A 23,687-nucleotide genomic window follows, 5' to 3' on the forward strand; every position below is an offset into this window, starting at 1 on the left:
CTCCGGTAATCGCTATCCTTCCGGGAAACGAAAACGAAAGAGCGGGATCCGGCTTCCACTCCCACCCCGGCGGGCTTGTGGGAGGGCAGGGGCCAGCCCGTGCGGTAGCCGAGCTCCGGGGCGCTGTGGCTCACGTCCTCCCGCCGGGTGGACAGCTCCTCCGGTAGCCTGGCTCTGGCTTCCAGGGAGATGAGGGTGGGATTCTACCGGATCTGGGGAGCCGAGGGAACTCCTGGTCCAGGGCTCAGGATCAGGACAGACCAACCTCATGCCGCCTTTGTGCGTCTCCGCAGATGGATAGGAGGGGCCCCCCTCATGCTGTCCATCTGGACCAGCTGCCTCCCCTTAGGGGTGGATGACCTTTGTCCACATGCCATTTGGCTGGGAGGAGGCCCCAAGCCCCTGAGCCCGAGAGCCACCAACAGAGCTGGCATGGTGCTCCTCTTGACCTATACCCCAGTACTCAGTGGATCCTGACTGGCACCATTTCAAGGCCCCTGGCTGCCCCAGGCGGGGTGCCCAGTTGCCCATCACCGTGGTCACCTGCCTCAGCTCCCTCCGTCTTGAGGGGAAACCCAAAGAGGCTGTAAGCACTAAACCAACATAGCCACAAAAGAAAAGGAGGGAAGAAGCCCTAGTAACCTTCCATGGATAGGCTGAGGGTGTAGCTGCCGTTATTAATATAAAGAAGCCTTAGCACTGATATATCACAAGCTCCTAGAAACCAATAAGAACAAGGCCAGAAATGCAACAGAAAAATGAGCAAAGGATATAAATAGGCAGTCCACATAAAACAAAATGCCCAGTGGTCCCTAAACTTAGAAAAAGATGCTTAGAGTCACTCATTATAAAAGCCATGCAAATCGAAGTTATTCTGAGATATAATTTTTTACCCGTTAATTTAACAAAAATTCAAAAGTTGAATAACATAATCTGTTGGAGAGGCTGAGAGCACTTCACTGGTTGCGCAAAGTGGTATGACCGACCCCAGGGGGGCAGCGCCGCGGGATCCACAAAGTTACAAATGCACTTCCCTTCACCCAGCTTTACCAGCAATGGTAGTGTTACTCACTGTCTTGTGTGTGTGCATACACATCTGTACAAAGACACTTCTGGTAGGATGTACAATAAACAACACAACTGGGATTCAAGCTAGAAAATAAGAGCGAGGGTTTTCATTGCAAACTTTTTAATAATTGTTTTGATGTCATATGATTAAATACCTGTTCAAAAGGAAGGGGGAGAGGAAGGAAGGAAAAGAGGGCTCTGGCCAGGCAGCTCAGTTGGCTAGAGCATCATCCCAGTATGCTAAGGTTGCAAGTTCAATTCCCAGTCAGGGCACATACAAGAATCAACCAATGGATGCATGAATAAGTGGAATAACAAGTCAATGTTTCTCCCCCCCACCCCCATTTCTCTCTCTCTCAAATCAGTAAATTTTGCTTAAAATTTTGTAAAAAAGAAAGAATAAAGTTTTAAGGATCCGTTTCATGTTAGCAAGCCAAAGCCTAGGAGGTGTTGTGTGAAGCCAACTAAAGAAATGGGGGTGTTTCCCTTTGGAAGGACAAAGGCGATGCTCCGTGTGCCGTAAGCCTATGATATTATGAACCCACATGAGCAGGAGTAAGTGGAATCCCTCCTTCACAAACGAAATACGCACAGGTTTTCATGCTTAATAAAATAATGGTTTATTTTTAAATAACACTTTTCTCACAAAGAACTCAAACACATATAGAACTTATAAATTGTAACAATAAACTTTCTTAATACCTGTAATGCTTCTACAAGGAGGGAGAGAGGGAACACAAGGTAGACGGGAAGGAGGAAGAACGCGGCACCGTGGATCTGGACTGAGCACCAAGAGCGGGCGCAGCAGGTGGCTGGGTGCCAGGGAGGCGCCCAGGAGAACGCACCCGTTTCTGTGATCTCTGGCTTGAGGATGAGGTTCAGTTTCCCTCGGGGAAGGAAACGTTCAAGATTTGCTCACCAGCAGCACTGAGGCCATCCACAGCGCCTCCTACGTGCGCCTTGGGCTCTACCACCAGGCAATCGCTGCCATCTCGTGGCCAGCCGCTCTGGACAGACAGACAGTCAGTGAGTCCGCAGTTCTCTAAGGAACCAGGCATAAACCAACAGTGGTGGGGGGGGGAAGAGAGGGAGATGGGGAAGGGTCTTCTTCCCATCTGTGCCGGTGGGATTCGTGTTTCTCAGAGGGTGGAAGGAAAACAGGACTTGATGTGCGTTCCTTTTACATCAAATGGTGGTTCCAGAGAAAGCGCAGCAGGGCGTAAGCTCCTCCGAAGAGAACTAGGACGAAATGAGCCAGTGCATCTCTGCCTTCCCATCGAAGGTCCTGTTCAAAAAGGGAGAGACAGAGTTTTTTTTAAAAAAAGGCAGCAGATTAACCCAAAGTAGAAATTCAGAATTAATTCAATCGATGCCCCCAAACAAGCTTCTTGGGCTGCTTTACAAACTGGCCGAGCTGAAGGGGAGTATCTTGACCTGTTTGGTCACTTCCATACCCTCTGCACCGCCTTGGGAAGTCTTCCTCGGGGTGTGTTTTCCCATCTCAGTTGTCAGCAAACGGGGACCCTCTTTTCTGGGCTAATGACCACTTCCTCCCGCTTCCCGGGGCACTTTCTTAGCCTTGTCAAAGAAGCAAGGAAGTTAGCTTTGGCGTTGGAAGAACAGAGGAAACTTAGACGGGTGGAGAGAGGAGTGAACAGGAGCAAAGCTGGAGGTGAGAAAGAGCACAGCAGGTTTGTGGAGCCGAAAGTAAACGCCACTGTTTATATGGGAGCATCCAGAGAAGGAGCCTGAGGGTCCTCTACAAAGGGCTCTCCTGGTCCCTGCCCCTCCTCCTCCAGGCTGTTCTCAACACTGCAGCCTCGGGAGACTGTTGAAATGAGGCTCCTCTGCTCACACTCTCCAATGGCTCAGCCTCACTCAGAAGAAAAATCCTCGTGGTGACCCGCAGGCGCTACCTAATCTACCGCCAACCCGCCTGTCCACCCACATCTTTTACTACCTTCTCCCTTACTCAGCTTCAGCCACGCTGGCCTCCTGGCTGTTCCTCAAACCTGCCCGTCTCCACTGCTTTCCCCAGAAATCCCCGGCTCCCTCCCACGCTGAGCCAGGGTTTGCTCAGAAGTCACCCTCTCAGCGAAGGCATCCCTTAAACTCCTCTACTCAAAATTGCAAATCCTCAACTTTTCCTCGTCCCTTTCCTTGCTTTATTTTTCTCCAAAATATTTATGATTGTCTGATAAGTTATATACTTATTTACTCATTTATTACTTGTCTCCCTTTTAGAATATAAACTTCATGAGATCAGGAGTTTTGTCCCTTTTGGTCACTGCCATGTCCCGTGCTGGACAGAGCCCGACACCCCAGGCACTCAATAAACACTAGCTGAATAAATGAATGAATGAATGATGAATCATTAGCAGCAGGTTAAGGAACTTAGATTCTGTCTTGTCAGTAACTGGGAATTACTAAAGGATTTTTTTCCTTTTATAATTTGTATCAGTTAGGAAAACTGAATGAATTTCCTTCCTGCAAGGCAGACAAGAAAATGAGTGTGGAGTCGGATGTTCATATATTTAAACTCCAGTTTTGTCACTTAGTTGCTGAGTGACCTGGGATAGGTCACCGAATCTCTCCGAACCTCAGCTGCTTGCTGCTTGTCCTGAAATACCTGTCCCACTAATTGATAGGGTTATTGGGAGAATTAAGTTAAAGGAAAAGTTCTGTTTTCCTTCTGCCCTCTGAGAGTGTTTTCAAAGAGTACCTGGAAGAAATCATTTAATAAACATTAGTTTCCCTCCCCTCTTTCTAACAAACTAAGAAGTTCCCTATATGTTGCTGTATCAGGGCCCCAGAGAAGACAGATGGCACACTCAAATTAGGGAAATTCAGGGAGGTCCAATAAAGGAACTATCTACCGAGGGGGGAGGGGACCACAGGGGCTGGTACAATCCCCAGGGATGGTGACCATAGAACTGTTGCCAAGCTTAGCCCTGTAGGGACAGGAAGGGGGCAGCTTCTGGAACCCAAAAGGAAAGAGTCCTTCCTGCAGAGAACACTTTCAAAGACACATTTAAGATCCTGAAAGTGATGGGAAGACTATTATAAAACATACTTTATGTCTAGGAAAATGACATGACCTGGGTTTGTTTAAAAAGATGAGGTCCTTGAATCAAAACCCTATATAACTAAATAGCAAAACAGATGTTATTTTGAGAATCAGGCCTATTTGAAAAAGCAGAATCCTTGCTTAAGTGAAGAGAACGAGAAAGCAGGTGTGTGGCAGCTCAAGGGCAATTGGTTCAGCAGACAAAAACCTGGTCACCTGGTGACCTGGTGAGCCTCTTGCGAGGGTGGTTCAAGGGCAAAACTAAAAGTTTCCTTAAATATATCAAAAGCAGGGAGGGAGCTGGAGACTCAGTGTGACCACTTGCTTAAACAGAGTTCAAAAGGTGAATAAATGATGACTCTACGTAAAAGGAATGCACCATGCCAGACTTGAAATTCTGTTAGAGCTGCTTGACTTAAGCCTTGAAGCAGCAGAGTAAAGCTGTCAGCATTTTAGGGCCAGACTTAGGAGAAACTTCTAAAATTATTTTTCTAAATATGATGTGGTCTATTTAAAAATGTTCTAAAGGGCAATTTTGTGGAACTGGACAAGGTACCTTTAAAAGTCTAGGTCAAAGCCAGCTTTATAAAATGCTGCGAGAAGTGGTAGGGCAGGTATAGGAAAGACAGGTAGATGGATGCACCAGAACTCAGCATCCAGAAGCAAACCCCCACATCTATGGTCAATGGCTCTTCAACGTGAGTGCCAGGGAAAGAGTCGGCTTTTCACCAAACGGTGCCGGGACAACTGGAAACGCACATGCAAAGACTGAAGATGGACTTTTAACTCATGGCGCATACAAAAGTTAACTCCAAGTAGACCACAGACCTAACTTCAAGAGCTGAAACAACAAATCTCTTAGGAGGGAACACAGGTGTAAACCCTCATATCTTTGGGTCAGGCAATGATTTCTTACACATGACAGACACCAAAAGCACTACAAACAGAAGGGAAAAAAAAGAAATTGAACTTCATCAAATTGAACACGTTTGTGCTTCAAAGAATACCATCTAGAGCGTGAAAAGATAACCTACAGAATGGAAGACAATGATGTTTCTCATAAGGAACTTCCATCTAGAATACACATAGAACTCTACAACTCAGTAGTAGAAGACTTTTCAATGGGCAGAAGACCTGAATAAACATTCTCCAAAGACATACACACACGTCCACACCGCAAGGAGATCCCCTTCAGACTCACTGGGCTGGCTCTGGTCGAAAGGACAGGGAGCAGCAAGTGCAGACAAGAATGTGGACAGACTGGAATCTTGCACACTGCTGCTGGGGAGGGAAGGCAGGTCAGCCGCTTTGGAAACCAGTCTGGGTGTTCCTCCAAAAGTCAAACACGGGCTTCTCATACAACACGGCAATTCCACGCCCAGGAAGGTACCCAAAGGAACTGCAAACATATTCTAGACAAACACACGTACACAAATGCTCATAGCAAAGTGGAAACAGCCCGAACGTCCATCAGCCGATGAATAAATGTGAGATATACGTACAATGGAATAGTGTTGAGCAATAAAAAGAGATGAAGTACTGACATGTGCTACAACATAGATGAACTTTGAAAACCCTTATGTTGCCCTGACTGGTGTGGCTCAGTTGGTTGGGTGTCATTCTGCAAAGTGAAAGGCCGCTGGTTCAATTCCCCGTCAGGGCTCATGCCTGGGTTTCGGGTTCTGTCCCCAGTCGGGGAGTGTGAGACAGGCCATCGATCAATGTTTCTCTCCCTCTCTTTCTCCCTCCCTTCCTCTCTCTCTAAAAATAACTTGAAAAAGAAAAAGAAAAGTAAAGCAGTATGCTAAGTGAAAGAAGCCATTTGCAAAAGGCCACATATTGTGTGATTCCACTTATATGGAATGTCCAGAGCAGGCAAATCCACAGAGACAGCAAGTAGATTGGTGAGGCTGGAGGGAAAAGACGGGGGAATGAGTAGTGACTGGGATTGGGTTTGGGGTTTCTTTCTGCGGTGACAAAAATGTTATAAAATTGATTGTGATGATGGTTATATAACTCTGTGAATACACTAAAATCATTAATTGTACACTTTAAATGGCTGAATTGTATGGTATGTAAATTTTATTTCTGAATGAAGTTATTTTTTTTAAGAAAGAAAAGCTGATACCATTCAGTGTTGATTTATTCAGCTGCAGAGATAAATTTAAGGCTTAGGAGTCCATTATAACTTTAGAAGACAAAGGAAAGGAAGGAAAGGAGGCAAAATGGATAAGGACGTTACCCGGGGCAGCGACCTTTCGATCGGGTTGGGCCAAACAGAAAACATTGGTTGTGATTTGTCCTACTCTGGCCTCTCCTTTTCTGAGAAAAATATTAGCCAGACCCAAAATACTCAGAATTAGCTGATCCAGCAACAGGAAAGTTGAACTACAGAATTTCCTGGAATGAAAATGAAAACTTTCCCACAGAGAAATTGTAGCCTAGAAGGGAGAGGATAAACACGAATATGCTGTAAGAAATGATGCATAGCAAAGGGATATTCAACTCCAAATATTGAAAAGGCAAAGACAGAAAACATTAAATTTGGGGGGTTACCTGACATTTATTGACCCTCTTCTGTGGGCCAGACTCTGTTCTGTGATTTACAGAGATTCTCTCATTGAATTTCCCTCACAGCCATCTAAGGTAGGTACTGTTATTATCTCCACGTTACATGGAGATGACAGCCGGGGAGGCTAAGTAACGTGCTCAAGTTCACACAGCAAATAGTGGGGAGTCAGACTTTGGACCCAGTACTGGGGCCCTAAAAGCAGCACATCGAACCCCTCCCACCACAGCTGAAGATTCAGCGAGCAGCAAGTCCTTGTGTAACTATGCCTTCTACGCATGTTAAGCTTCTGGTGCAGACTCAGATGGGGCTGTCCGTTGAGGCCAGAGGGGAAGGCTTTCGGGTGAGGCCTCTGAAAGGGGTCTTGTACAGAAGGCACTCCCACCTCCTTCTGGGCCTCGGGCTCTTGGGGTGCCCCTGGGAGAAAGAGAGTCAAAGAGTAGACAGTATTGGAGCCGTGCGTGTGTTTTGGAACCAGCGGACATGGGTTCAGGTCCTAATTCTGCAACCTACCAGCTGTGTAATTTAGGAGAAGTTACTTGACTTCTCCAAGTCATCAACTTCCTCATTTGGAATGTGAGAACAGTAATAGTCCCAGCTTCACTGGTGGTTGTAAGAATTAAATAAAACAATGCAAGGGAAACCCTTAGCATGGCCCTTAGCAAACAGCAAGCCCTCAACAAGCACTAGCTATTATTACATAGCTTTAGCTTATCCTCCAAGTAGAGCTGGGCTGGGAGCAAGGTCATTATTGGCCCTGTGAGCCCAGGGGGAAAGCAACCCTTTATAATCCAAATTCTTATCTCGAGCTTCAGTGTCTCCGCTAACTCCAGTCTGGTCCTCACAACTCAGCTTCCATCATCTCAGTCTGGATATCTGATAGGCACTTCAGACTTGCGTTCCCCAGACGGAACTCTGGGTTTCCCCCCAACTCTGTCCTTCCGCTTTCTCCAGCTCAGCAAACGTCACTACCATCCATTCAGATGCTCAGGCCAAAACCACTGAGGCAACGTATTCTTTTTCTTTCACTCAGCACACCCGTCTCATTAGCCAATCCTGCAGGCTCTACTTGTAAAATTCACCCCGAATCTGATCATTTCATGTTTTGTCTCAGGGAATGTTTTACTTGAGGGAAAGGCTGTGTACTGCCCCCATTTGGGCCAGGACATGAAGGAAGAAGTGGCAGTCCCTGAAGCCAGCGTGGTGGCTGCAGCAGTGATGAGTAACAAGTCATCCAGGGAGAGGTGACTATAAGGGCAAGAAGTGGGGCCCTGAGGGGCAGCCACCGAGCCCCACGCGATCATTCTCTCTCTGCTGCCAACTACAGCTCGCTCTGAGGAAAACTAAGTTGGCTATGGATTTCACCCCCCCTAACATTTCAAGGAGTAGTCATTATCCTTCCCTGTTTTCCCTTGCCATCTCTTATCATAATCAGGAGAAACTCAGAGGTCCGTGGGAGTGGGCGTAGGTCGCCCCCCTGGGCTGGTTGGGAGGGTTGCTGCAATTTAAGGCGCAGGTTGTCCTCCGCGACTGAGCATTCGATTCACCCGGGGAGCTTGGAAAATGCCTGATGCCCAGGCCACACCTCATGCCAGTTAAGGAGAATCTCTCACGGCAAGGCCCGGGCATCTGTAATTCTTAAAAATCCGCGGGTAATTCTAATAGGCATCCCACCTTAAGGGTGTGGAGCAAAGTCTCTCACACTTGAATGTGCACGCAAACCCTCGGGGGCGGGGGGGGGGGGCGGGGTAAAAGGTACGAGACTGTGTGTGATTCCAGTGTCGCAGGCAGGGATTCTGCACATCCATCTGGCTGCTCAGTGACACTGAGGCTCCCAGTCCATGGGCCACAGTTTGAGTGGCAAGTGTGAGGTCAAACAGGGACCCTGAGTCACGGTCACAATCTTCAGAGCAGATGTTCGGTAATTAGGACAGTACTGATCCTGGGCATCCCAGCCCCTTCACAGCCATTGTTCTGTCTGCCTTTTCCCCTGCCTGCCGGACAAACGGAGGTCTCACCTCTGGAACCATCCTGTGGTCAATGCCGTCTCCAATGTTTTTCAGCTGCATGGCCAACTTGTGGATTATTTCCTCCTGGTGATGGTTCTGGCGGACGCTGGTTTCCTTGGGCGGAGAGGCAGAGTTGTGATCTGCGTTAAAAGAGGTCAAGAAAGATACTCTATGAACTGTCTGTGAACTTATTCACCACTAGTTACTAAAATCTGTCCTAGACAATGGTGGGATGGGAGGAAAAGCCGTCATCGTAACACTGTCAAAAAACAAAGCCTTGGCTGGAATAGGTCGGGTCTGCTCAACAGAAATATAGCTCAAGCGACGTACCAAATGTTAATGTTCTAGCAGTAAAATCGGATAAAGTTAATTAGGAATATATTTTACTTAAGCCAACATATCCAAAGTATTATCATTACAACATATAATCAACATAAAATTATAAATTATGTGTTTTGCATTCTTTTTATTATACCTAAGTCCTCAACATCTAACGTTAAGTTGGCCTTACGGCAGCCTCGATTCAGGAGCTAACTTGTCGTTGGAAAACCTTGACCTGTATTTAGATTTCACAAAGTTTACGTTTTAAAAAGTAGAGTCATATTCAAGTTGTTCCAAACATGCTTGAAAGTTTTCCAACAACTAAACTAAGTATCTGTTTTTAAAGATAATTAAAATTCAGTAAAACTTGACGCTGAGCTCTGTAACTGCACTGGCTGCATTTCAAGAGCCCGGAAACCAGCTGTGACCGCCAGGCACTGTGTGGGGTCTGGGTCTCCACAGCTTTTTCAAGTGCATTTGTCCATTTCTCTAACCCACTGTCCTCGAATGAGTTCTTCCAAGTGCTGTTTACTTCCAGCAACCAAGGAGTGTTTTTAAGCAACACTATGAGTAAACTACTCTTCTGGGTGCTTTGGGGAACTTATAAAAAGTTAGAAGACATGCTTTCTGTCCTTGAGTTGCTCACAGTGCACTGGGTGGGATGAACCAACACCCGGGCGCTTTAAGAATTCAGAGAAGGAAACATTTGGGCCAAAGTAGACACACATATGGCCTCATAAGTATGGCAAGTGTTGCTTTGAACCTACTTGGTTCCGGTAAAATTTAAGGGCTTTGATTTTTCAGGTCTTATGCTGAGAAAACAAGCCCCGTCTTCGAAGAGGCTGGTAGGAGAGAGAGACGAACTACAATTCAACTTGTTACAGTAAGGACAGGGCCTGCACAGAGGCCAGGGAAGACAGCCGGGTGGAGATGACAGTGCGAGCCAGCCTGGAAGGATGAAGGATAGATAAGTAAGAGTCGACCAGGAGAGGAAGACCGAGATGGGGGCCAGAGCCGGCTCGGAGGGAGTGGCACACAGAACATTCCAGGCAGAAGGAGCCCGCGAGCAAAGACACGGGGATGGCAGAGAAGTTTTGTACACAGACTCTAAGCGGTGTTGAAAAGCAGGGAGTCACAGGACAACCAATAGAGCAGACAAGAGCGAAATCATGAAGGCACAGCAAGGGGCCTGGACTTTACCCAGCGGAGCAGGAGACCCGATGAAGGGTTTTAAGAAGAAAATGGTATGGTCAGATTTGCTTTCTGGCTATTTCCTTCTGCGCTCAGAGTGGAGAATGGTGGGATAGGCGGGAAAACGTTTAGAAGCCACCACGAAGTCCCGAGGAGGGATGATGAGGAGCTGCCTAACGATAACTAACATGCTTACAACACACCAGGCCATACATGCATTATTTTACTGACCACTCCCTCACAATGACCCCCATGAGGTCGTTTTACCCCCTATTATAGATGAGAGAGCTGTGGTTTAGAGAGTACTTTTCAGTCTCAGCTCCACCTTAGAGTCCTTGGCAGGAGGTGGGGTCAGGGGAGGGAATGCTTTTAAAACTCCCAATGCACAAGCCTCGCCCCATTCCAAAGAAATCATTTTCCTGGGAGTTGGACCAAGCATCAGTACTTTTTCTTTTAAAGCTCCCCAGGTGGTTCCCATTTGAAGCCAAGTTTAAAGACAGTGGTTTATAACATGGTTGAGTGGCTCGCCTAGGGATTGAAAGTCAATGAGTGTGAGAGGCAGGACTTAAACCCAGGTCTGAACTAAAGCTGTACTAACAGGGGTGGAGTGGTGAGAACAGATTCCATAAATATTTAGGAAGCAGAATGTTCTGGAATTTGGTAATAGATTAGATGAGAAAGCTGAGGGAGAGGGAAACTCCTACTTTCCCAGCCCTGCAGACTGGAAAGGAGACGGCACCATCAGCCCATACAGGGGTCAGGGAAGGACAGGCGTCGAAGGCAGTGGAGACGAGTAGAAAGAGAAAAAACAAAATTTGAGTTCCTTCATAAATGTAAGGTACCTGTAGGACACCTTAGCAGGCATCTGGGTAATATCTGAAGCTCGGGATATCAGAATTTAAAGATTGAAAGGTCATTATTCATTTGATTACTCAAAAAAAAAAGCAGGAAAATAGATGAGATATTTCAGTTTGTATAGCTGAAGATAGAACCTCTGGGTAAAGGTGACTGTAAACAAGGCAGGCAAGGAACAGACACCCACAAAAATGACTGAGAACGAATAGAAGGATAAAAGTGGAATCAGGAAAAGTGGTGTTTCCTAACCATCTCTCAAATCTTGTTGAAAATTTTCTTCTAAAATGTGTAACACTGTTGGACATTGTTTCTCGGTTAACTGTGGTATACAGAACATAACTCCGTGTGCTGCTGCTGCTGCGGCTCCAGAACCCTGACACACGCCTTAGGACCCCTGTATGGAAGACTCCGGTGATTGTCCGACTTGCCCACACCCCTTTCCAAGAGAACCAGACCTGTTGCCTAAGCAATCAGGTTCTTTCCTACATGGCGGTGCCCCACCCGCAGGCCACAGTTGAGCGGATCAGAGGTGGACATCTGACCCAAGACCCAATAATCCTTTGGCTGGCTGGGTACTCAGAACCTACAGTCAAGATGGAACAGGGTCCCCTTCTCTCTGTTCAATGTCAGCTTCCTCTCAGCTCAATGAAGACTCAGGAAACTGAGAAGAGTTAACAGTGGGAGTAGGAATGCCACAGAATTATGCTGGGCTCAGAATAAGTCAAAGTCATTTGCAAGTGAAAATTACGAAGGAGAAGGAAACAGTTAAAGGAGAGGCAGGGGAAGCTGGCGGATAGAGAAGAACCGAGCAGACACTCAGACACCAAGACTCAGAAAAGGGGGGGGGGTGGCAAAGGGGTTAAATTGGGACAACTGGAATGACATAATTAATAAAATATCGTTAAAATATTTTAAAAAAGGAGGGAAGGTGGTTAGTCCTCACAGCAGCCTCAGAACCTGAACCTCCAAGTTCAGTTGTTTTTCATAAGTGTCCTCACCAGAAACCACAGCTTTCTGGAGCTAACTAGAATAAGTTTCTCTTCCCTGCAACCAAGCAAGTAATCATAAATGCTACATTAATTATCTTTGTCCAGAACTGTCCATGTCCCCCAAATTGTGTAGGAGATTGTGTTGGCTATAAATCAACTTCAGGAGAGGCTCTGAAAGTGAAATTTAAAAATTAAGTTCCTGCCCCAACTGGTGTGGCTCAGTGGATTGGGCATTGTCCTACAAACTGAAAGGTCGCAGGTTCAATTCCCAGTCAGGCACATGCCTGGGTCATGGACCAGGTCTGCAATTGAAATGTGAGAGGCAACCAACTGATGTTTCTCTCACACACCAATGTTTCCCTTCCTCTCTCCTTTCTTTCCCCTCTCTCTAAAAAAAATAAAAATAAAAACAAAAATAAATAAATAAAGTCTTTAAAAAAAATTAAGTTCCTGATACAGGTGTCTTATATTTTAGGCTCTGGCCATTAATCCATTCCTAGTAAAAGCTGACTGCAGAGTGGACTGAGCTCCTGTACTCAACCTGTACATGGAATTATTTGCTGAGTAAAGAGGGCTGGTGTATCTGCCCTACAGGCATTTACATAATAAAATACCATATTTTGTCGTGTACAACGTGCACCTACATTCTTGTGCATTATACACAGAATTACTATACCCGTGGTATGTAATCATTATACCCATGGTATGTAATCATTATACCCATGGTATGTAATCATTATACCCATGTATAATGTGCATCCTTGTTTTTCCCTCAAAAATTTGGACAAAAGAGTGAGCATTCTGCACAGCAAAATATGGTAAGTATGCCACCATATTTTAAGATACCAGGAAATAAATCATTAAATCAAAGTTCTAAAGTGATACTATACTTCTCACTATATTGAAGTGAGAAGCCTTGTGATAAGATCATTAAAATGAGTGAAATAAAAAAGCAAAACTCTGTATTATTTTCCAAGTATTGAATTTTTAATATCCAATGGAAAAAAAGTATCTCACTTTAGGCTGGAAAGTTGTCTGAATGTGTATATGTCCATGCAGAGTTCTGACAATCAAACCACAGCCTAAATGGCCTAGAGGGGACCTTGGAAAATAATCCCATGCTTAATCTTTTTGTAAGAATAATTCCTCAATGCACGGAAACTTTTAATAATATTGTTGCACATTGAGAACCCTAACTTCAACCAGTTGTCCCTTCCGTTGCATGTAGGGAAACTCTTCAGCAAACATGCACTTAAGGTTTTATAAGTGCTTTTCCATTGCCAGCTACAATGTGAATATTTTATTTTCTCATCTGGTGGTAATCCTTCTATTATCTTGACTGTGCTCACTAAAAATAAAGGTCTAGGGGCTTCTGTTCCCCTTTAGCTTCCCAGAGCTAAAATACACCAAACTTCAGATTAGAGAATCCCACAAAAGGAAGGGAGGGAGGGAGGGAGAGAGGGAGGGAGGGAGGGAAGGAAGGAAGGAAGGAAGGAAGGAAGGAAGGAAGGAAGGAAGGAAGGAAGGAAGGAAAAAAAGAAAAGAAAAAGCCCCCACCAAATGCTCAGGACAACAAATGGGGAAATAAAAACTTCACCTGTAGAACATATTGAAATTTCAAAACACCAAGCGTATGGAGATGCTAAAAATCTCCAAAGAGAAACACGGATTAGTATGCAGCTAACTTCCCATCAACAATAGATACTAGAAGATAGCAAAACGATTAATATCCTCTAAAAATCATTTTCAGGTTAGAATTCTATACCTCGCTAAACTCTCAAGAACATGTGAGAATAAAGATATTTGCAGATATACCAGGAGAAATTTTTCTTCCACACACAATTTCTTAGGAAACCTCTTGAGGAAGCATTCCAGTAAAAAAGAGTTTACTGCAGAGTGTGACTAAACCAAGACAAAAGACAGAAGACTTAGCAAAAGGTGGATCCAAATCACACGCAGGGAAGTCCCAGAACGGTGACGGCACCATAGGCTGACAGAGTAACTAGACTGGAGCAAGACAACCGTAGATGGGAAGCCCCCAGGTGATAGGGAGATTTGACAGAAGAGAGTATGGTTGAAAATTTGGGGAAATTACAAAGCATGTGGGGGAGGGGAGAAAGGGCAATGAGAAAGTCCAGGAAACAGTAAAAGGTCATATAGGAAGTATATGGTCCATATGTGAAGCAAATTAAAATGTGGCTTAAGTTTAAACTGAAGGAATTGTTTTATGGTTTTTCTAAAATGATATTCCTCTGTGTTAAACTTTGCAGTACTTTTTTTTTTTAAAGATTTTATTTATTTATTTTTAGAGAGAGGGGAAGGGAGGGAGAAAGAGAGGGAGAGAAACATCAATGTGTGGTTGCCTCTCATGCACGCCCCAACTGCGGACCTGGCCTGCAACCAGGCACGTGCCCTGACTGGGAATCTAACCAGTGACCCTTTGGTTCGCAGGCCCACACTCAATCCACACCAGCAAGGGCTAAACTTTGCAGTACTTCAATTATATGACTAGGAATAATTTTAAGCTATTGCAATTTAAATCCTTGTCTCATCACTGGGAGGTGATTATTCTCAGGGAAAATCCTTCCAGTACATATAAGTCTTAAAAAAAATGATTAGAGAGAGAGACAGAGACAGACACACAAAGAGAAGCATCAATTTGTTGTTCTACTTATTTATGCATTCAGTGGTTGATTCTTGTATGTGCCCTGACTGGGGACTGAACCTACAACTTTGGTGTATCAGCACAACACTCTAACAAACTGAGCTACCTGGCCAGGGCTATACAGTCCTTATTTCTGGTAGCCACCACCTCTAAATCTCAGAGCATTTAAGGGAATTTGCATAATCTTTTATTTTTGGAATACTGATAGAATAGGTGGACAAAAATGAGGATGAGGGTACTCCACGTCTTGGCCTCTCCACATCCTGGACCACCATCTTCTTCCAGATTGGAAAACACATGCCTCCCTTTTTCAGAGACAAATTTAAAAAAAAAAAAAGAAAAAGAGAGAGAGAGAGAGAGAGAGAGAGAAGAAGAAGAAGAAGAAGAAGAAGAAGAAGAAGAAGAAGAAGAAGAAGAAGAAGAAGAAGAAGAAGGAGGAGGAGGAGGAGGAGGAGGAGGAGGAGGAGGAGGAGGAGGAGGAGGAGGAGGAGGAAGAAGAAGAAGAAGAAGAAGAAGAAGAAGAAGAAGAAGAAGAAGAAGAAGAAGAAGGGAAGGAAGGAAGGAAGGAAGGAAGGAAGGAAGGAAGGAAGGAAGGAAGGAAGGAAGAAAGAAAGAAAGAAAGAAAGAAAGAAAGAAAGAAAGAAAGAAAGAAAGAAAGAAAGAAAGAAAAGAAGGAAGGAAGGAAGGAAGGAAGGAAGGAAGGAAAGGGAGAGAGAGAGGGAGGAAGGGAGAAAGGAAGAAAGGAAGAAAAAAGAAAGAAAAAGAAAAGAAAGAAAAGGGAGGAGAAGAGAGGGGAGGGGAGGGGAGAGGAGAGGAATAAAAAAGAAAAAACTCAAGGCTTCTTCCCAAAGTCATGTAACCTTTTAGTTGAGGCAAGTGGCTTCCTTTAGGAGGACTTCAGGGCATTAGCTAGTGCTTTAAATTTAATCAATTTGATTATTTAGATATTTTAAATACAAAATCAACAGTAGTTGCCTCATCTCAACTTTGCCTCTCTCATAATCAATCCAACATTTTGCGGTTGAATGTGCAATCCCTAACAATCCCTAATCAGAATCACAACTTCAAAGTAATTTGCTTAAACTTAGCATAACTACTAATCGGTCTCAGGAAGGCTCCAAACCTTTTAGCAGGGACGAATTGGCCGTTTAAAAAAATTGCTGAGATTGAAGAATAACAGAAGAGGATGCGGTAAAGGTCAAAGAAAGTTTGCAGGGCGGTGAAGTGTGAATTTGAGCCGCCAGACTAGATTTGGCATTGGTAAGTACGGACTGCTCTTCCAAGAGGTACCCTAATGGAGGAACAAGAGAGGAAGGCAGGAAGGAGCGAGAAGAGGAGGTGTGTTGAGGGAATTTTCGAAGTTGAGAGTCTCGAGCAGGTGTGCTGGTTGAGGAGAGAAATTAGGAGTAATGGAAAGCAGACAACAGTGTAGGCCAAATTGTTGGGGCAAAGTCTCCAAGGGTTAGCAGGGACCAGAAAGAAAACATGTGGAAGGACGAGCTTTGACAGGAGGGCCATGGCCCCCTTCCCGTGAGATGGAATAGAAGGAGATAAGTTGTGATGCTCACACAAGGAAGTCGGGAGCAAAGGCAAAGAAGATTCCGCTGTTTGCCTGTGATGACATCAACTTTGTGCATGGGGCAGAAAATGAGGCCATCTGCTGAGACAGAGAGGAATGATGAAGTGGCTGAAATTAGTCACTAACAAAAATGGGGGGGGGAAGAAAGCTGATCAGAGTTGTATAATAGGAGCTGATCACAACCATCAACCCCTTAAAAAAAAAAAAACAAAAAAAACAAAGAGCCCTGGCTGGCCTGACTCAGTGGATTGAGTGCTGGCCTGTGAACCAAAGTGTCATTGGTTCGATTCCCAGTCAGGGCACATGCCTGGGTTAGCGAGCCAGGGCCCCCGTAGCGGGTGCGCAAGAGGCAACCACACATTGATGTTTCTCTCCCTCTCTCCTTCCCTTCCCCTCTGTCTAAAAGTAAAAATAAATAAAATCTTTAAAAAAGAGAGAGAGATAAAAAAATGTATTTGACCTTGATGTGCCTTCTCTTTCTAGCTGGTAAGGGTCCTAAACCTAAAGAAAAGAAAAATGTATCCTACTCTCCCACATGGGAGGTTCAAGGCTTGGCTCAGTTACTTCCTGATTTCCTGTTCTTAGGCAGGTTACTTAGCTTCTTTGTGTCTTGGTTTCCTCATTTGTTAAAAGAGAATTTAATATTATAATGAACATTAAACAGTGATGTTCACAAAGTACCTAGTATACAAAGAGCCCCAATTATGTGTCTTAGCTACTACTACTGGACTTGGTGTTAGTATTTACATGGATACAATAATGTAAACCAGGGTTATTGGTTTTTAACTTTAAAATCAACTGATGGACAAAGTATGGAAGTGTTGGTTGTGGCTGGAGGTAAAAATGTAAATATTGCCCTGGCCAGATAGCTCAGTTGGTTAGAGCATCATCCCTACATGCACAGGTTGTAGGTTCAATCCTCGATCAGGGCACATACAAGAATCAACCAATGACGGCATAAATCGGTGGAATAATAAATCCATGTTTCTCTCTCTCTCTAAAAATTAATTTAAGAAAAAGAATGTAGCCCAGGCCAGTGTGGCTCAGTTGGTTGGGCATTGTCCTGCAAACTGAAGGGTTGTAGGTTTGAATCCCAGTCAGGGCACATGCCTGGGTTGTGGGTTCTGTCCCTGATTGGCAACCAATAGATGTTTCTCTCTCTCCCTTCCTTTCCCTCTAAAATCAATAAGTATGTCCTTGGGTAAGGATAAATAAATACATAATTTTAAAAAGATTTTATTCATTCATTTTCAGAGACAGAGGAAGAGAAGGAGAAAGAGAGGGAGAGAAACATCAATGTGTGGTTGCCTCTCACACACCCCATGCTGGGGACCTGGCCCACAAACCAGGCATGTGCCCTGACTGGGCATCCAACCGGCGACCCTTCGGTCCACAGGCCACACTCAATCCACTGGGCTACACCAGCCAGGGCTTAAATAAATAATTTTTTTAAGTGTATATATTAACAACTTTGTCCACAGACCAATAAAAAGATATACAAGTCAAACAGCAGGCTGTGGAAGGCTGAGTGAGAAGAAAGCAGACGCTGAGTCATCTGATATTGCTGAAAATATATGAAATAAAAAATAGCCATTTAAATTATTTGTTTTAAATAAAACAGAAGTATTAAAATAATAATGTAACTATCAAACATGAAAAGAGAAGGTATGCTATGGGCTAAACCTCATCTGTCATGAAAAGGAATCAGTGGATGGCATAAATAAATGAAGAGATAGAGGGGAGTAAAACAGTTGTTCCCAACTCTGTCTGTACATGACTATCAGTTTGGAAACCTAAAAAAAAAAAGAAAGAAAAAGAATTTTCTTGATTTGGAAATAAAACAACAAATAGGTTTTGCGCACGTGTGTGTGTGTGTGTGTGTTTAAGTTCCTTAGGGTGCTTCTAGCATGCAGCCAGCGTTGAGAATCACTGATCTAGGAAACTGGAAAACATTGCCAATTAAAGCGTCCCTTCTGGGAATGAGACAGCAGGATGGGGTAGAGGCAAAAAGGAGAGGCTGAATACTAACTTCGTATTCATTCATTCATTCATTCATTCATTCAACAAATATTTACGGAAGGCCTTCTATGAGTCCTATGAAAAGGACTCAGGCACTGACTGCCTTAGTCCTTTTCACCATAAGCTCTCCAGTACTAGATGTCTTTCCATAAACATGCAAGTTGCTTTGATAAAAACTTTTTTAAAAGATTTTATTTACTTATTTTTAAAGAGGGGAGGGTAGGAAAAAAAGAGACTAAAAGAAACATCAGTGTGTGGCTGCCTCTCACTTGCCCCCCGCACTGGGGACCTAGCCTGCAACCCAGGAGTGCGCCCTAGGCTGGGAATGGAACCAGCGACCCCCTGGTTCGCCAGCCAGCACTCAATCCACTGCGCCACACCAGCCAGGGCTGATTAAATTTTTTTAATACAACAAAAAAGCATCAGCATTACCTGAATCCGCACTTTTAAATACACTGGACAACTAGCAAGAACCACTGCAGCCTGAGTGGAAAGGGCAGCCACTGATGCAGAGCGATACACTTGGGAAAACAACCTTCCACAACTGGGCAACCAGGTTGCAAGCTGACTGGGAGAAAACAATGGGAAGAGTGCCTACGGGCAACCCATTCCCTAGCACCCTCTCCTACCACAAGATGCCACTGAGCCAGGGCTGCCAGCTGAGTCTCAACGTTAAGAGCTCTGAGGACGACGGTCCCAGAGCTCCAGGACCCTACAGCAGAGTAAAGAGTAGGAGGGAGAGGATAGAATGGGGCAGGAAGGGACAAGGTCTCAATGCATTAATTCACCTTGGCCAAGAGTAAGCTCCTAAACAGGCTGCTTAACTAGTGAGTGAAATATATGACCCTTTGATCAAAATTGCAGCCTTACCTCAAGCCATTTTGAAATAACACATGATTAGTTAACACTCCAGCAAGGATTATTTGACAATAACCTAAGAAAAAGCGAGGGCACCGGTGAGGGCTGAGAGCTCACCCAGGAGAGAAGGTGCCAGAGAGAAGAAAAGGGAACCAAGTGGGGAGACCCTCCAGACAAATGTCACTTACTTCAGAAAGAGTTTAGGGCCACCCCTGCCTGTGCCAATCAACTGCATAATGCGATTCGCAGCTATTTCACTGATTAACTCATTGTCAGCTGGGAAATACAAAGTCTAGTGTATCATCTGCATTAGGAAGCTGGATTACAAGAGGCGCAGAGAAGGAAAGAACTCGACTGAGTGTGCTGAAAGCAAGAGGTGTGTTTTGCATTCTGGAACTCAACATGTAACTATTTATTATGCCCGACCAACTAAACGATGAAACACTTGAGGTCACGTATCTATTTCATAACTCTGGGCCCTAGCCCAGTGCCCTGCACACAGAGGGTGCTCAACAGATATTGTGGATTGTGATTGTACAGATGCAGTTGCAGAAGTGGGTGGAGAGAATGAGACGGAAAAGAGAGTTCGAGTTAGATGAAAGCATTGGCTACTCTCTAAGTTTAAGGACAGCTCTACCTTTTAGTTTGTTTTGAAGACAGCTCTCCTTTCATTTAAAGTTGTAAAATAGCAACAATAAGGCACATTCACATATTTTGAACTCTTGGTATAGAACCTTATCAAAAGCCTGGAGACACTCTCACAATTGGTGGTGAGAATATACAATGGTACAACATCTCTAGGGGGCAACCTATCTATTTGCCAAATTTTGCAAATCAAGGTTATTTGGTTGTAGCATTGGTTTCAATATTACGTGATGGGAAACAACCCAAATGTACATCAATAGGAAACTATTTAAATAAGTGATGGTGTATCCACACAATGAAATACTTTGCCACTATAAGTAAGAATAAGGAAGCTGTTTCCTGGAGGAGGAGAGGGAGAGTTGGTGAGCCTTAAAAGAAAAAAAAAAAAGAGGAAAAATAAGCATCCAGTCACTCTCAAAGGAAGCAAGCAGCTAAATCACTAGACTCTCTTCTGACCTTTACAATAGTATGTTACACTTATGCTTGTTATACACAGACACACCTATAAATATATTGAAATATATAGATTTTTTGGAACTTCTTCCCTTTCCTATCAATAATTATTACACTTTTAGAAGTGGGCAAGATCTTTTTGTTTTTACTCATTTTTGTTTTCCCAAGAGTTTCTAATTTCCCTTAAATGACAAGTTAGGATGGTTTCTCTGGACTTTCCAAGATTCTACCCACACCCCTCAACTTTTCTAAGAAAAATTGGCTTTTAGTTCCCTATACAAAAATTCTGTTTTCTTTTTCCCCAGAGTTTCCTACGTGTAGACTTCCCCAAAGTAATAGATGACAGCAAGGCCCTGCCCAGGCAATAATGGCTAGTGATTCCATTTTCAGCCTCTGCCAGGTCTTGGGACCTGGGAGGTAGGATAACAGGGCCTTCTCCATACTTGAATTTTTATTTTATTATCATTTTTTTTTAGAGAGGGGAGAGAGAGAGGGAAACATCAATATGTGGTTGCCACTCGGGCGCACCCCACTGGGGACCTGGCCCGCAACCCAGGTATGTGCACTGACTGGGAATCGAACCTACGACCCTTTGGTTCTCAGAACTGCACTTAGTCCACTAAACCACACCCCTCCCGCTGCGCCGCACCCCCACGTCCAGTTGTGCAGCGTGAGTCAGCTTCTTTCTGGGAAATCGCGCGCTCCCCGGCGCGGGGCAGAGAGGTCACATGGACCCGCTGTGGCCAATGGGAAGCGAGCACGCCCGGAGGCCGTCCCCGCCCGCCGCGGAGGGCTGCTCTCCTTGCAGACGCCCAGGGCCCTGGGAAGCAGGGAAACTTGGTACTGGGAATGCGCCCTGCAGGGCGCCTCCCGTTATCCTAGCTTCGGCGTTCTAGACGCCGGAGTAACAACCCCGTGTCTTCCTCACACCGCCTCTTTCAGCCCGCACACGCCACATTTCTTCCGCGATTCCTAAAACGCAGGGGAGAATCGCGCTGCTGCCCTCTGGGCCTGGGAGTATGCAGAGAAAATGGGAGGCTGGTGTGGGCTCCCACCTCTAAACTGGGGGGCCCCCGTTGTCTGCACACTAGTGGCCCACCAGGTGAAATACCTGTCACCAATAAGATTTTGCATACGGAGTAAAACGAGAGTTCTAGGCACGAAAACAAACGTAGAGATGCGGTGGTAGGCAGTTACTATATAAACCACAGGTAGTGGCATTATTACTTCTTCCCTGTTTCTCCTTCTGGGGTGAAATTGGAAAAGCGTTTTGGGTATGTATGGCAACCGCCCACAGAGCACCTCTGAAGGGCATCAGCTTCGCAGAGGATCAAGTGGTACAGTGAGTGTGAAAACATCCTGGAAAAGGTTTGCAGTAAAATATAAGTTCTAGATTAGTAATGGTTGGAAAACTTTGTAAATATACTAAAAACTACTGAATTGTGTGCTTTAAGAGGTTGAATATTGCAGTGTATGGATTACATCTCAATTAAAAACTATCTGTTATTCACAGGCGACAGAATCTCAGGCCCTGAGAATTTTTGACACCTACACAGTTGAAAATTTCAGTATTTTAGTCAATTGAGTTCTTTCAGGAAAGTGGATGCCACATTTGGTATGGTGACCAGACACAACGTTGAAATTTCCAGTTTCTCAGGGGCATGTGATTCTTTTAAAGTTGGAGATTAGTTAAGATTAGTTTTAATAACACCTTTTATGTGTCTAGCATATTTTTATCTTAAAGTCTAAAAACCCATAATACTCTTCAAAACATAAGACTTCAATTTTCCAACAGTCTGGGACATTGAGAAATCATACATTTTTGCAAAACAAAATCTCAAGTTTATCTTTCCTTCAATTGTTTCCTGTACTGGTAAAATCAGAAGGAATGCAAACTGAATTTTTTCCTACCTTAAAAATGCAGACATTGTCAGGGCAGGTTTAAAGACAACTTTTTCTTAAAAGATAAATTTGACCCTATTTAAGTTGCTTTGAGATCATCTTAATTAGTTGCCTTGTCAATGACTCAGGGCTAATGGAAACTAAGAAATGTAATACCGTGAAGCAAAAAAACAAAGTCAGTTTTAGATTTTTAGCATATGGAATTTTGATGAATAGATTTACCACCACCTTCTTACAATTGATGTTTCAGTAATCTATTTAATGCCCAAGTTTGTGTCCCCAATACCAAGAAAAATACATGCTAAGTAGAACATTTCTCTTCGTTCAATACAAATATCTTACCTGGGTTCCTTGGCATGGCTGCAACTGGCTGGCTGCTGGCAAGTCTGGTCATGTACGCCTTCTGAAAACTATATTTCACCCACAGTGATTTGCAACAATTTGTTACTTTGGAAGAGGGATTCAGGAGTTCTTTAGGTTCACAAACAATAGGATTACTTTTTTTCTTCTTCATGTTTTTGCCCTGTTGAAAAACATTTTTTCAGAAGATTTCCCTCATTTCTCAGTATTAGTGGGTATGTTAGGCAAATATCGATGTTCTAACAATGCAAGCAGCCTTTCTTCCGTATATGAAAGGGTTACAGATTTGGGTGGACGGTGGAACAGGGTGATCTCTAAGGTCTTATTTATGTAGGTAAACATCTCTCTGTGTTGTTTAGATCTTGGATCTGCTACACCACCCCCCACCCTCATCACCCAGCAGCTTTCCTTCACCTCTTCAATAGCCACACTCCATAAATGGAACAGTCCAATTAGCACATGTAGGAAGAGAGAGGCAAACTAGTGCAGCCAAAAGAAACAGATCAAAAACCTAGAGAGGTGGTGCGGGTGAGAGATGGAATACATTCCTTGTCCTGCGCCTTCTGTGTGTGTTTCCTCCCCAGAGCGATACTTGTTTTCTCTCTCCAGTCCTCCATATACACCCCGTCCATCCCTGCAATCTCCAGAGACCCTAATGAAGGCTATTCTCCACCCCCACACCCTTTTTTCCTAATGTCATAGCACCAATCCAAAAAATTGAAGAATTGAACTAAGACTTTCATTGTCTATCAATGCACTTAATTCTCTTGACTTAAAGGTTTGTCACAGAGTTTGATTTTCCATTTTACCTTCTAAATCTACGCAGCTACTGGAAAGAAAAGGAATGGATGAGGTGAGACCACAGAGAACAAGTAAAGAAGGTAACAGGGGGGGCCTCCTGGAGCCTTAGATCAGTGCTATGCAATAAAAATATATTTATTTTTTATAAACCGTGCCCCGGACAGGTTGCTCAGTGGGTTGGAACATCATTCCGGACACCAAGTTTGAGCGTTCAATTCTCCGTTCAGGGTATATATCTAGGTATTGGGTTCCAGCCCAGCCTGGGCGTGTATGGGAGGCAACAAATCAGTTTTTTTCTCTCTCACATCGATGTGGTTCTCTCTCTCTCAAATCAAT

The 23,687-nt window shown here is 44.3% G+C and overlaps 1 protein-coding gene across 1 annotated transcript in view; it reads right to left on the reverse strand.

The window, feature by feature from the left end:
- Window positions 1–1,814: 1,814 nt before the first annotated feature.
- The window catches only part of PXT1 (peroxisomal testis enriched protein 1), a 42,066-nt gene continuing 20,193 nt past the window's right edge, over window positions 1,815–23,687 (reverse strand). Inside the window, exons 2-4 of the mRNA XM_024558085.3 lie at window positions 22,533–22,713; window positions 8,723–8,853; window positions 1,815–2,353 (exon numbers count right to left, since the gene is read on the reverse strand). Of these exons, the coding sequence (XP_024413853.2) occupies window positions 2,249–2,353; window positions 8,723–8,853; window positions 22,533–22,704 (408 nt within the window). The 5' untranslated portion in view covers window positions 22,705–22,713 and the 3' untranslated portion in view covers window positions 1,815–2,248. The remainder of the gene's footprint in view (window positions 2,354–8,722; window positions 8,854–22,532; window positions 22,714–23,687) is intronic.

Source organism: Desmodus rotundus, chromosome 11, assembly GCF_022682495.2.
Source record: "Desmodus rotundus isolate HL8 chromosome 11, HLdesRot8A.1, whole genome shotgun sequence".
In the NCBI taxonomy this organism is placed as follows: domain Eukaryota; kingdom Metazoa; phylum Chordata; class Mammalia; order Chiroptera; family Phyllostomidae; genus Desmodus; species Desmodus rotundus.